The sequence below is a fragment of the Tyto alba genome, unplaced genomic scaffold (genome assembly GCF_018691265.1).
Source record: "Tyto alba isolate M040663 unplaced genomic scaffold, T.alba_DEE_v4.0 Super-Scaffold_20000042, whole genome shotgun sequence".
Lineage (NCBI taxonomy): Eukaryota > Metazoa > Chordata > Aves > Strigiformes > Tytonidae > Tyto > Tyto alba.
This window is the reverse complement of record NW_024881293.1, coordinates 3,165,644-3,180,097: the sequence shown is the minus strand read 5'-3', so window position 1 is coordinate 3,180,097 and position 14,454 is coordinate 3,165,644. Positions and strand designations below refer to the sequence as shown.

The following is a 14,454-nucleotide window of genomic DNA, read 5'->3' as shown; positions in this document are numbered from 1 at the left end:
TCATACACCGCTTTGTGATCCTCCTAGAGGAGTACCTCAAGATAACTGTTTCTTGTACAAGGAACTACAGTGCAAAAATGGAAAAATTAAAAAATTGAAAACATTTATATGGTAACTTACTGGGTTGCAGGGCTGCTTGTAGTTGTTAACCAAGTGCATGCATCCAGAAAATATACTAATATTGCCATCATTCTCCCAAATCTGTCAGCTGTCTTGGTCTGTTCATTATTCGGCTCCTTTCTCATTTTTCTGAGAGTGGAAACATTGGAAACTAGAGAGAAAAGTGATGAAGAAAGGAATAAATAAGTTCCCAATCTTTTGGGTGGTTTTGCTGTTTTCTTTCACAGAAAAAGTTGGTGTTGAGAATATGTATGGAGTTATTCAACACTGGCTGGAGTTCTGATGCCTAAAGCAGTAATTAGCCCTAAGCAGGATTCTTTACAGAACTGTTTTTGCTGCTTGTGACTTAGAGGCATTTGTTTATGAAATAAGAGGTTACTACACTGGGCAGATTTAAAAGTTAATCTGGGTAAGCTATATGGAATCATTGAAACATAGAATAGATTGGGTTGGAAGGAACCTTAAAGATCACCCAGCCCTCCCCTGCCCCGGGCAGGGCCCCCTTCCCCCAGCCCAGGGGGCTCCCAGCCCCGTCCAACCTGGCCTTGAACCCTTCCAGGGAGGGGGCACCCACAGCTGCTCTGGGCACCCTGGGCCAGCGCCTCACCCCCTGCACAGGGAAGGATTTCTGCCTTAGATCTCATCTAAATCTGCCCTCTTTCAGTTTAAACCCATCACCCCTCGTCCTACCCCCACCCCCTGACCCAGAGTCCCTCCCCACCTTTCCTGTCCCCCCTTTAAGCCCTGGGAGGCCACTCGAAGGTCTCCCCGGAGCCTTCTCTTCTCCAGGCTGAACCCCCCCAACTCTCTCAGCCCGGCCTCCCAGGGGAGCTGCTCCAGCCCCCCCAGCATCTTCGTGGCCTCCTCTGGCCCCGCTCGAGCAGCTCCGTGTCCTTCTGCTGTTGGGGGCCCCCGAGCTGGCCCCAGCACTGCAGGGGGGTCTCCCCAGAGCGGAGCAGAGGGGGAGAATCCCCTCCCTGGCCCTGCTGCCCCCCCTGCTCTGGCTGCAGCCCAGGGCACGGGTGGGCTCTGGGCTGCGAGCGCACGGGGCTGGCTCACAGGCAGTTTTCCATCCACCATCACCCCCAAGTCCTTCCCACCAGGGAATATATAAATATATAGATACTTGGAAAGATCAAGTCATACGAAATACCAACCTGTATTCTTACCAGAAACTAATGTTTCTGTGTGGAGGATGTTTGGTTTTATTTTACTTTCTTTTGTTTTCATAGGGGTATTGCTGGAAAACTTTCCAATCTGCAAAGAGCTGTTGATTCCTCCTGGGACACAGAACTATATGGTGCGGATGCGATTATATGATGTCAACAAACGACTGTTAAATTTGACCATAAGGATTGTGTGTCGTGCTGAAGGTTCCCTAAAAATACTAATTTCAGCACCATATTGGTTAATCAACAAAACAGGTAAGTTTACAGTATTTTGTTGCGTAATTGAAATCATGAACTGGGAAATAAGGGTTTCATGCAGTCTTTTGATTTTCTTTCTAGCCAAATAGAGCTTTCAAACACTAATTAAGCAGAGTTAAAGTTGCAGGAATTTTTTTTTTTTTCAGTGCCTGCAGCTATTGTTTGATAAATGTTACAGAAGATAACAGACATTTTAGTTGCTACATTGCAGAGTTTCAAACATGAGCTATCGTACCTCTAAATAAATCAACATAGATAGGATCACTGTTAAAATTGTGGTTTTCAAAGACTGATATGCCTTCAGAATGCAGCAGGTCTAAATTGCAGTTAATCTATATTAACATCCATTGGCGCTTGCAGTGCTGCAAGAATTTTAACACATGGAGCAGGCTCCATGGCTCACAGCTGTTAGTAGGACTAGCTGTTGAACAGGTTAGGTGGAGAATGAGAGTGGGAGAATGCATGCAGACTAATGATGAATACTACAACCGAAATACTTTAACTTGTTCTTAATTTGAAGTAGTTTTTACCATCCTCAGTTCAATTTGTGCAAAGGAGAAGTGTAGTTTGACGCTCCATTTTTTTGTGTTTACTTAAAGGATTACCACTTATCTTCAGACAAGATAATGCAAAAACAGATGCTGCAGGTCAGTTTGAAGAACACGAGCTTGCTAGAAGCCTCAGCCCGCTTCTATTCTGTTATGCTGATAAAGAACAGCCAAACTTGTAAGTAATACCACAAGAAGAGCAGACAGGAGAAACCTTACATAGTATGAAAGTAATTAGCAGAGGATTGGGTGCTGATATGTAAGGTAGAAAAGTCTTACCCTATTAAGAAGACCTGTTAAGTTACTAAGTTTCTAAATACTGAAGTAAGCATATTGCATATTTAGATATTTCCTACTTAAAACTCCTTGGTTTGGTAGTTCTGTTGTATCTGCAGGCTGCTTTGTTTTTACTTTGCATGTTTTGAACTTGTGCTTCTTCTGTAAGTAAAAGAAGCACCTTTATGGAGAGAGTTACTGAGTTGTATAAATTACTTTGTTAAAACTCAAAAACCCCACTCCTAACCCCTAATCCTAAACTCTGAATATTAATAGAGAAGTAGGAGCAGGCACTTAGTAGGAAGTCCACATGCAGCAGAACTGTTGTGATTCTGATGTAAAAGGAAACGGCAGCATTTTGGAAAAGAAACTTTTCAGCTACTTTGGCATCAAGGAGAGGACTTGCTTTATCCATGAAAATAAGAAATAAGAACATGATTGAAAATAAACTTACCTGAAATGTTCTGGAATTTTTTTCCCAAATGAACAACAGTTAAATCTTATCACAAACATTGATTCCAGATTTTTTTTTCTTTTTTTTTTCAAAGAAAAAAACGTACAAATGTTGTCATGCTTAATCAGTCTGAAAATTACCAAGTCTTCTACGTGACACGGTAACTGAATCTTGACCAATATGTTTAAAAGACCTTATGGCAGAAATGCAGAATAAATTATTCAAGAAGACATTGACTGTGGCTTCTAATGCTTTTATATTATAACACGGGTGTTCTTTTGGTACCTGGATATGTCTCTGATCGTCAGTGTTGCGCTGATACTTGATCCTTCATTTAAATGAGTAAATCTTTGTTTTTTCTTCTTACCCCTAGTTGTACAATGCGGATTGGAAGAGGAATCCATCCTGAAGGTATGCCTGGCTGGTGCCAGGGCTTCTCCCTGGATGGTGGTAGCGGTGTCAGAGCCCTTAAGGTGATCCAACATGGAAACCGGCCAGGCCTCATTTATAACATCGGTATGTGCTCATAGGAACAGCTGAAAAATACTGTAGAACTTGACAAGACATGATGTCAGTGACATCAAAACCAGAACAATTACAGTAGGGAAGCGTTGTTCGAGGGTTTTGAGGGTCCAGAGAAAATTATTAAACAAAAAATAGTTTTTAAAGTCTTTTTACATCTGTATTTTGAATTTCATTAGTTTAAAAATCAGGTTTTATTTGTTTTTATTTTTACATTTAATCAAGTGTTAATAACTGCATTAACAAGCTATTCTTTTTATTTCTGTGTCTTTATTCTGCTTCTGTGTTACTTCTGAGTACATTTGAAATCTCACCACATTATTGACTGATTTTGATTTTCTATATACCGTGACTGTCCAGCCATGTGCTACTTCTGTGGGTTTTGCTTTGTGGTGCCTCTATAGGCTGATGTAGAGGAGTGCAACTTCTGTCTTTCTTGTGTTCCTAGTGTACCTAAATTACAATTTCCTCAGAAATTTATAGTTTTTAATTAAATGACAATTTGGAAGTTACTCCACAGTGATTTTTGAGGAATTTTTAATATACTTGAAAGTGGAATAATTACTTGCATTGATTTACTTGTGATTTGAAATAGTTTGGGTTTTTTTATCTTCAGTGCTTATGATCGCAAAATTGTACTTAAGAAGCAGAGGGTAACATATGGCATAAAATTGCGTTTACTGTTCAAAATAATGTTTCAAACTATGGCAGTGGTATGGCAGAAACACCACCTCTCAGGAACCCAGGAAAAACAGTTCTTATGTGAAATACATTGTGACGGATACCTTTTGTTTTCTCTTGTAAATTACAGCTTTATTTTTAACTTGGTTTTATTACCAGGTATTGATGTTAAAAAAGGCAGAGGCCGTTATATTGATACGTGCATGGTAACATTTGCACCACGTTACCTGTTGGATAATAAATCAACCTACAAACTTGCCTTTGTTCAGCGGGAATTTGCCAGAGGCCGGGTAAGATGCTTTCTTTTTGTTGATTGTTATTGCAATACCTATAGTTAGTCACAGCATCTTCTAATCAAAAAGAGCACAGACAGTATACTTAAATGTGTTACTGGCTGGTTATCAGGATCTTTCTCATTATTCTAATACCAGCATCTACTTAACAGAATAATTGCTGTATTCGTATTTGAGAGGTATATAGATCAATACTGTATTTTTTTGATGCCTGTAGGTTATGTATTTACTAATTTCTATTACTAGGGAACAACCAATCCTGATGGCTATATTTCCACACTTCCTGGTTCCAGCGTTGTGTTCCACTGGCCACGTAACGATTATGATCAGCTATTATGTGTGAGACTAATGGATGTGCCAAACTGCATTTGGTCTGGGGGCTTTGAGGTCAACAAGAATAACTCGTTCCACATTAATATGAGGTAGCTATTATAAATAAATCTTCTGTAGCATACTTCCATTTTGTGATAGAAGCAGTTGTTTAACACATATGACCGCAGGTAACAGATCAGAAGCCTACCTCTGTTGCACTTGTTTGTTCTTATTCAGGGACACCCTGGGAAAATGTTACTTCTTAAGAGTAGAAATTACTCTTCAAGGAGCCACATACCGCATTGCATTCAGTGACACAGATCAGTTACCGCCACCTTTCCGCATAGACAATTTTTCCAAGGTAAAAGAGCAAAAAATCAAATTATTTTTCTTTTATTTTTTAGTAGGAAAAGTGAAGTAGGATTTCTTTTATATTTGTTAGAAGAGGGAGCTGACTAGATTGTATAATGAAATATAATGACAGTATGTCTACAAGAGGTATTTGTATATAATTATAATTTTATGAAGTTTTAGTAAAAATTGGTAGCACTCAGCTACTTCATCTTGTTCAAATAATAGTGCTAATAACATTGTGGCTTTCATGAGAGCATTAGAAGTCTTAGCAAGAGCATTATTACTGGTGAGAAAGTTGTGCTAGGGTAATAGTTTGTAACCTGTTCTGTGTTATTTTCAGCACTTGAATAACCTGTAAAAAGAATTCAGGCTACTGCTGCTACTTCCTTTCTCTTTGTCTTTGGACTTCCATGTCAGTGATTGTAAAAACCAGAGAATTTATTTTGTGTGTTTTACAGTAACTTGCTGACTGTCTTGAGATCAGGAGACAGAGCTCTTAATAGTTAACAGTTCTTATTCTGGATTTTGGTACTGAACTGTTAAATAAAACTGGGCAAGTCTCCTAATTTTGACTAGGAGGGCTTGAGATGCTGCCATGGGGCTGAAGACATTTTGAACTGCAGATGACAGATAGAAACAAAGATGACATTTCTCATCCCTTTGAGGCTCTCTTTAATTGAGACCTGGATGGAAGAAAATGTTTATGAAACCACTGGGGGGAGAGGGGACGGTAGAAGTGAGCAGAACATATTTCAGTGATCAACTTCTGAAAAATGGGCAAATGATAGCAAAAAATCTGATTCACACTTTCTTTGTGAAACCAAATCCTCTTTCATAACTGTTGCAGGTCCCAGTTGTTTTTAATCAGCATGGTGTTGTGGAGCCAAGACTGTACACTGAAGTGAAGCCCATGACCTCTCTGGATTATGCATGGGATGAACCTATTTTACCACCTTTCATAATGCTGACAGTAAAAGGGGCAGGCTCCTCGGAAATCGTCTGTAGCATGAATGACTTCCAAGATAGCAAGCAGCTTTACTATGAAAACTTCATTTATATTGCTGCTACATATACATTCTCAGGGTAATTTTTTTATATACTAGATGAAAATATTTTGAATGTTCATGCTGGTCTTTAGGCTTTACATTAATATTCTCTAAATGGTTGCTGTTTGAAAGTTTTACAAGTGCAGGTAAACTTTTGTCAACCTTGTAGCTACCAGACAAAATGACAGAATTCAGAATTGGCAGTTGGTAAGCTGCGTATCTTGCCTCCTTTGGTCATGGCAGTTTAGCTTTATAGGTGCAGCTTGCCTTTGTTTTTTTTAGCACACAGTGAGAAGGATTTAGCATATGTCATGTGCTGTGACTCCACTGTCTGATGATAGAAGAGCAGGGATGTTTAGGGTCACGTGGGGGACTTAATTTGATTTGGTGTATAAAGAACACTTAACTACAGGTCATACCTTTTTTTGACATACCTGTGAATTTTAAACTTGCATGAGTTTATATACTATTGAAAACAGCTACAGAAGATTGATACATGCTTTGTTGTTTTCCTCAATATAAGGTAGAAAATTTTCTTTGGAATTCATCTGCTTTGTCTGTGAAGTTCCTGGTTGCAGTGAGAAAACAAAGTCCCTTTTAAGAATGTTCTTAAGTTGACAGCTTATACTGGTCATTCCAAAAATAGGAAGAGGAGGAAAAAAAAAAAAGTTTGGCTGTATTAGAAGCTTAAGCTTCCTCAGTTGGATTTTGGTATAGATATAATTCAGTCTGCAGAAGCAGCATCTACTCTGGATAAACATGATGATGTTTTCTTGGTGTTCTAGTTTACAGGAGCCAAGTGTAAGACCAGTTGCTTTGAATAAGGATGCTGCATATTCAGAGCTTGTCCTGGATGTTTCTCCAAAGACTCAGCGAGTTGTATTGAAAAAGAAGGTACTAAGACACACTTGATTTTATTAAATAAAATTTGGGAGAAAAAAAAAAAAAAAAAAGGTTTCATGGTAAATTTTAAAGAGTGGAGACAAACTCCATCAAAAGTGACACGTTATTGCAATTCAGGTTGCTTGAATTATGGTGGTGCTTCCATATAAGACTTTTATGGGGGTAAGGCTGATAGAAAAAGGAATTGTAATAGAAGTAGTAAGGAATGTTGTAAATGCCTCTGAGACCAAGTGTGGTAATTGTATGTTGGATGTTCTAATGAAGTTAGAAGGCAGGGCATGCTTCCTTTTAGGTTTCATTGTAAGCTAAGTCTTCTGTTCTTGGAGCTCTTAAGAAATAGAAGCTGTGTTTAGATGTTGCTGAGTTTAAAAATAGCTTGTAAATACAGCTCCGCATCTAACAGTGCTAATGTATATACATTAATATACAATAATGCTAATACATACTCATTGAATAGCAGAGTTGAATTAGAAGTTTTTATATAAGCTAGTTCCTAATTCTAATTCAGGGCTCTGAAGTTACATATATACAAGTCATTCCAAGAATTATAATTCAAAGCATCTGATCACAAAACAGAACAAAAATATTTGCTCTGTACTGCTGTGTTCACTTAAATGCTGAGTTTTTATGCAACAGGAGCCAGGAAAACGATCCCAGCTTTGGAGAATGATGGGCACAGGAATGCTTTGCCATGAAGGTTCTTCAGTTCCTCATAACCCCCAGAAACCTTCTCCTCGGTCTGCAGACTCTTGTATGATTTTAGATATTGCAGGCCTGGCAGCTGTCACAGATAACAGGTATTGGAAATACAATTTCTCAGAAAACTGATGTAGGTTCTAACAATGTATTTGAAAACATACTTAACACGATATTCTCTGAATAAGGAAAGAAATGATTCTGAAGGCGTGTGGAAGATCTAGATTTTATCTATCTTCATGAGCAGACTTCATGATCACTTTTTGTGACTTAGAAATACTTTTAAAAGCATGGCTAATGTATTTGCAGCAGCTTGTTAAAAGAGCACTTCAGATATGAGATTAGGAAAATAGGCTTGAACAAAATTAGAGTAAATGTTCACCTTTAACACATCTGAAGAGTAAAACTGACAAGTTGTAATCCTCTAAGTATTGGGTGGCATGCTTTCATTGCAGGTATGAGCCTCTCATGTTGAGAAAGCCTGATCGACGGCGCAGTACTACCCAGACATGGAGTTTTCGTGATGGAAAGTTGACTTGTGGCATTCATGGACTTGTTGTCCAGGCCAGTACTGATTATGTGTTGAACTTGTTTGGACTATTGCTGGTGTAGATGACAGAGCCATCTGGGTTTAGTATTGAAGTGACCTAAAAGCTTTGAGGCCAAAGTTTAGAATACAGAGGAAAGCAGACTGGCACAAAGAACTTGTGTATTTTAAAATCATGTTTGAATGTTCTCAATTTCAAATAGTTAAACATCTTGGACTATTAATTTCAAAGTAAATAATTAGAAAATTAATAGTACGTTACTGTTGTAAATGAACAATATAGTAATAAATAGGGTCTTGATATTCTCACACATTTGTAATAAATAATGGTATTATTTATAATGTTTTATTTTGAAAAATTGTGCTAGCTATGTCAATGGAAATCAACCTCAGTTCATTGGAAAAATATTCTTCGTAGGGAATATATTATCCTTGTGATAAAAGTGAGTCTTTTATGTGCACGATCAATCTGAAATGGATCTGTAAGGTACAGAATAATATCACTTAGAAAATTCTTCAGATAGGGCATCATCATGTTCTATTGGAGATTTTTTTTTTTTTTCCCCCTCTCACCTTTCTGTTCTTGTTTCTAAATTCCTTGTAATTTCTTGTGGGGTGTTTTTGTTTGGTTGTTTTTTTGTTTTGTTTTGTTTGTTTATTTGTTTGTGGGGTTTTTTTTGTTTTTTTTTTTTGTTGTTGTTGGGTTGTGGTTTTTTTTATGTTTCCAGAAATGTGTGCTTTGGATATCTCTTCATTTTAAAGCAGAACAGCAGTGACAGAAAAACAGCATCTTAGTCATTTTGCTCACTCTGTAATAGCAGGACAGTATGTATGTCCTCTGTGAAACCAGAAATATTCTAGCAAAACCAATTTTGAAGTTTCAGATGCTTGTTCTGATGTAAGCAAAGAATAAAAATATGCAAAATACTTCTAAGGCTTCACAATAGCCTTTTAAGCCTACTTGTAGTTCTGTTCTGATTAGTTTTAAAGGAAGGTTCCAGCCTTCAGAATAGATACGGTAAGGACAGCAGCAGTGTTGTGTTCTTTTGCCACCTTTGGTGCTATGTTTCAATTCTAGTACCAAAAAACAGATACAGAGAAAAATACTTGACTTAATCCTGTGATGCTGCATTGATCATTTTGTGATCGAATTACTGTAGTTTAGAAGGTTCCTACTTGTCAGTTTGAAGCAATCAAAAAAGCCCCGCATTGCTGTTTTAAGACATTGACTCAGTAAAGTTTTATATTTTCCTCTGCAGATCCAGAGTTTGTCTTTTGAAAAGCTTTCTATCACCTTGAAAATGATTTCAGGAAGGACTTCCCATGTTTGATCATGATATGATAGCTTCTGTTTCTGAATGTGCAGTGGGAATACTGAATTACTGATCTTGGCTGTTTCTCCTAGCTGCCAAGCTGGTTAAACATGATTTATCAGAAGCTTGAGTAATATCAAGTAAAATGCTGCTGGACTGCTTTTCTTTCAGTTCTGAAGAGTAAAGAGAGGAAAGTAAAACACACTTTTAAATCAATCTATGTAAATAATTATCTGAAGCCTTTACTCATCACTTAATGTTGTGGTTTGGGTTTTTTGTTTGTTTGTTTGTTTGTTTGTTTTTTCCCTTACTCTTCTTTCTTTCTGCAGGCAAAGGGAGGAGTACCAGGTCTTCATGATGGAGCAGAAGTTGTTCTTGGTCCTGATACTTCACTTGAACTTTTGGGGCCAGTTCCACCTGAACAGCAGTTCATAAACCAGAAGATGAGGCCTGGGTCAGGAGTACTAGCTGTTAGAGTCATCCCGGATGGGCCAACTAGAGTTCTCCAGGTGAAAGTCCTTCATTAATGACAATCTAGTTTCATTTTTTGCTTGTACTTGAAACACCTCATTCTGTATTGGATCTCTAAATTCTTCCAGAAAGTTACCTTCATAATGATATGAAGGGGGAGGGGAATATAATAAAACTGAAATAATTACAACAAAAGTTTTCATTGTAGTTACTTTTTTTAAAAAAAATATAAGGTAGGACAACATAGCTGTTGTTTATTTATAAACAAGTGATCATTGTAATAGTTTATTTGTTTATCAGATAACGGATTTTAACCAACGTAGAAACGATCGTTTATCCACTGAAGGAGATGAACTTCCAGTTATGGAACAAGATCTACGGAAGTTAAAAAATCCAGATACAGAGCAGGAATTAGAAGTAAGAGATTACAACTAGTATCTCTCTTTTATTTATCATTTTACTTTTTAGATTTTAGATGGGGGATGGGGACGTTGGTCATTAACTTTTCCCCGTGATGACCTCTTGTAATGAACTTACAGCTTTTCCTGCTAAAACTCTTCTTTCTTAGAAGCTGTGTTTATATGTCTTAACACCTCTTTATTCAAAGACTAATTGTCAATGTTCAGCCTTTCTGGATATGAGTATAAAAAAAAGTAACTTCTTTGCAGAAGTACGTATTCAGTATCACAAGTTTTTTTCAGAGTTCTTTTGTTAGTGGATTTTTTTGTTTGGTTGGTTTTTTTTCCATCTTCAAATATTCTTTTTTCAGGTGCTTGTGAAACTGGAAGGCGGAATAGGATTGTCTTTGGTGAACAAAGTTCCTGAAGAGCTTGTATTTGCAAGCCTCACAAGAATTAATGTCCACTACACACAACTGTCAACAAGTCAGATGCTAGAGCTCAGTGTGCAAGATGTACAGGTATTTGCCATTTTAAAACAAATTTATTTATTCATGGGTCTTCTGTGGGTTTTGTTGTCATAATAGATTTGAAAAATGTTTAGAGTTGTTACTGAGGTTTCAATGACTAAATATCATAGAAGTTTCGATTAGCATCAGTGTTTCCTTTTTTCATTGTTCTCTATTGAGTAATAGTTTAGACAATGATATATTGTATTTCATGCTTTTGATTTCTATTAGGCAAGTTAGAATCTTTTTTATTTTGTAAACAAGCCAGACAGAAATTTTTCTCCCATCCTGGTTGTTGGTTCTTTGTCATTACATAAGGAAGAAGCCGCTTTTGAAAGCAGGAGTCCTAATGCTGGTAGTATCACAGTATAAATCATAGAATCATAGACAAATAGGAAAAATACAAACCTCTTACATTTTTTTCCAACTGGATTTTGGTTTTGACTTCACAGAGTTTTGCCTTAACCTCTGTTTTCACTTCAGTCTTTGAAATCCAGAATTCACATGTTAAATGGAAGACTATAAAAACTCCTCAAAATTATTACTATTCTGTTCCCAATATGTAAGAATTCTTTGGAAGAGGAATTGTGGGTACTGATGTACATTACATGAGATAAATGGATAATTACATGGATCAGTCAAACTTCAATGCAGGAGTATCTTAACTCTGCTCTTTAATATTTTTGGTTGTGTTTGTTGAAAAAAAAAAGTCATGTAGCAATTTTGTCAAAGGTTTTGTTTGTTGGTAGATATAACCATTGGGTTTTTTTAATGGGGGCCATTTCTGATTTTTTTTTTGTATGGTCTCAGTGGTGATTGATAAACAAGTATATTTTATCTCCCTGGCTCAGGGACCGTGTGTTTCTGAAAGCCTTTAAGTCCTCAGTTAAAGATAACAAATTTTGCTGTTTATTGTCACCTGTTCAGATTTTGTTGTCTGTCTTGTCCACTCTGTAGGTAGACAACCAGCTTATTGGCACCACACAGCCTTTTATGCTCTTTCTGACGCCTAAGATGAGTGAAAATGAACCTGTGGAAACTGGTCCTGCTGTGCAAGTAAATGCAATGAAATTTCCCAGTAAAAATGCACTGACTGATATATACAAGGTAAACCACAATCTTTTGATTGTGCCATGCAGGTGTTACAGTGTTTAAATGACCTTTCCTGTTCCTAATTTTTACTAGTAGTCTGAATTAAGTAATTTGTGAAATACATTTTGTTGAATTAATACTGAGTCTTAAAGGATGCTATAACTGCCTTCTCATATTCATAGTGCTTGAAGTTGCAGTACAGTGATGAACAGGATAATAAATACGTTAATCTGTCAAATTAGGCTAGACCCCTGTTTGTTCATGTCTGTGACCTTCTCAAGCCAATTATTCTGCCCTCCGAAGTGATAGGTACCATTGCAGCATAGTGAACCAGCATATCTATACTATGCTTTTCATGAATTGTCTACAAGGTTATTGCTTCTCTCTGATAAGCGTTATCTTGTAGCGTAAGTTCTGTTCTGTGTACTGCAGCTGCTTGGAAATGTTTGGAAATTTATCCACCAACTGTGGTATGCATTGTGAGGGCAGAACTGAGTTGGTTATCAAGACCTATTTTCTCACTTGGAACCTTCACCCACGTATTTTGATGCTCTGTTGAAAAACAACTGATTTCAGTGTTAGCAGTAGGTAATGAAGCACAATACCTTCCAAAAAAATTGAAACAATCATCACTAGTTACAGGTAACTTTAGGTGAAGAAAACTACCAAAGACATTTTGAAGGTGGGACTCTTACTATAATTCATTCCAGTGGAAATATTCCACTGAAGTAGAACACGTCATCCTATTTAATGACTTACATGGATTATACCTCTAGTGTTAATAGTGTAAACTGAGACTTTTTTATCTTCATAGCATCTGATGATCACTGCTCGAAAGTTCACAGTTCAAATTGAGGAGAAACTACTTCTGAAGCTATTGAGTTTCTTTGGCTATGATCAGTCTGAATCAGGTATAGTATAAAATTACAAAGACCAGTTTTACAGTGTATAGAGGTATTATGATCTTTGCATATAAAATCAGTTCAGAATGCCTAGCAAACTCTTAGCTGCTTGGAAACTTCCATTGTTGAACAGAAAACTGGAAAGCTAATGTCTCAGTGGCCCCTATAGAGCTGTTCATGTATGTTGTGCTTGTTGCAGTATTCGGGTAATGACCCATGTAACATGCTGTTGTCTAGTACATGGTGGCTGAGCTGAGCCTCTGTGGGAAGGAGTTTAGTATTCATCTTAAGTCCCTGTATCTGGATTCATGTAAATTGGGATAAAAGAAACTGTGTTATTAATTTAGCAAACCACTTTGTTTAGTAATGTCTGTTTATTTAAACCCAAGGCTAGAAATGGGATCTCTGTTCATTTGTTCCTTGGACAGTCCCTCTTACTTAACTGAAGGAAAATTCTGGCTGTCTGACCTTTTAGTTGTGACATCCATACCCCTGGCTTTAACTGTAATATAAATTTTCTTCCATTCAGTGAGGCAAGGCAGAGTTTATGAAGCTTCTAATCTCTTAGATGTTGTTCTTATCCTTCTGTTGTAGGATTTATCTGTACTTTGGAAACTTTCTGAAATGTCTGATTTGGATTGAAAATTGAAAAAGTCACTTTTATTATGCAGTAGGTTGTGTAGGGTTATATAGTAAAATAGCTGTTGGCATGATTCCAAATTGGGGACAAGCCTATGAATGATGCTCAAATGTTCTGTGTCTCACTAATCCACAGTATCTTCTGAATTGTCTCTGAAAAAATAGGAGTATTATGTTTCACAGAGGATTTAAAAACTTTATTTATTCCTCATGACTACAAATCTAAAGATTTTGAGTTTTGTTCTTATGCTGTTTCCTAATCTGCCCTTTGGTTTGATTTACCCCAATGCTTTTGCTGTTTTTTTGTTTCCTTACTTATTGTACACTCTTTGTAGTAGTTTATCCACTGATACTGATGATGTCATCCAAGATTCAGACAACAATGATTTTGCCATTTACATTCCACATGTTTAATTACTCAACCCAAGTTCATAAGACTTTGTCATCTTTCATCTTTCCCCTAGCCTTCTCACACCACCAAGATGCTCTTACAAATAACATCTGAACCTGTAGGTGTCAACCAAATTTGGGTCAATCTGTATGTAAATGGATTTATTGAATGTCTTCCACATAAGCATTTTGCCCATTCTGTAGTGATAATTGGAAAAATTGTCAGCTTTGCTTGCTTTGTTTGTTGTCAGCTTTGCTTTGCTATTGATAGTTACGAGTGTAAGGCAGTATAGAGAAAGTAGAGAGAGGAAAACATACTGTAAGACCATGACTACATCGCAGCCAACATTGCATAATTATGTTTATATCTCCTTGTTTCTATATATTGACAAAGATGAATTAGAAGTGAGATTAAAAGCTCAAATAACTTAAACTGTGCACTCTGACTTTTTTTTTTTTTAATCTAGCTACAAATGTATTCAGGTTGCAGAGATGTAGGCAGATCTGAAAAAAAAGTTCTTCAACCTCAGAGGTCAACTTCATGTCACGAGGCATGAGTAA

General features: G+C 37.0%; 1 protein-coding gene across 1 annotated transcript in view; it reads left to right on the top strand.

The window, feature by feature from the left end:
• VPS13D (vacuolar protein sorting 13 homolog D) overlaps nt 1–14,454 on the top strand; it is a 111,052-nt gene that overhangs the window by 51,448 nt on the left and 45,150 nt on the right. Inside the window, 15 exon segments of the mRNA XM_042794934.1 lie at nt 1,353–1,544; nt 2,147–2,273; nt 3,199–3,341; nt 4,188–4,318; nt 4,568–4,743; nt 4,871–4,994; nt 5,835–6,070; nt 6,819–6,927; nt 7,573–7,733; nt 8,088–8,196; nt 9,822–10,001; nt 10,264–10,380; nt 10,733–10,882; nt 11,828–11,977; nt 12,777–12,873. Of these exon segments, the coding sequence (XP_042650868.1) occupies nt 1,353–1,544; nt 2,147–2,273; nt 3,199–3,341; nt 4,188–4,318; nt 4,568–4,743; nt 4,871–4,994; nt 5,835–6,070; nt 6,819–6,927; nt 7,573–7,733; nt 8,088–8,196; nt 9,822–10,001; nt 10,264–10,380; nt 10,733–10,882; nt 11,828–11,977; nt 12,777–12,873 (2,202 nt within the window).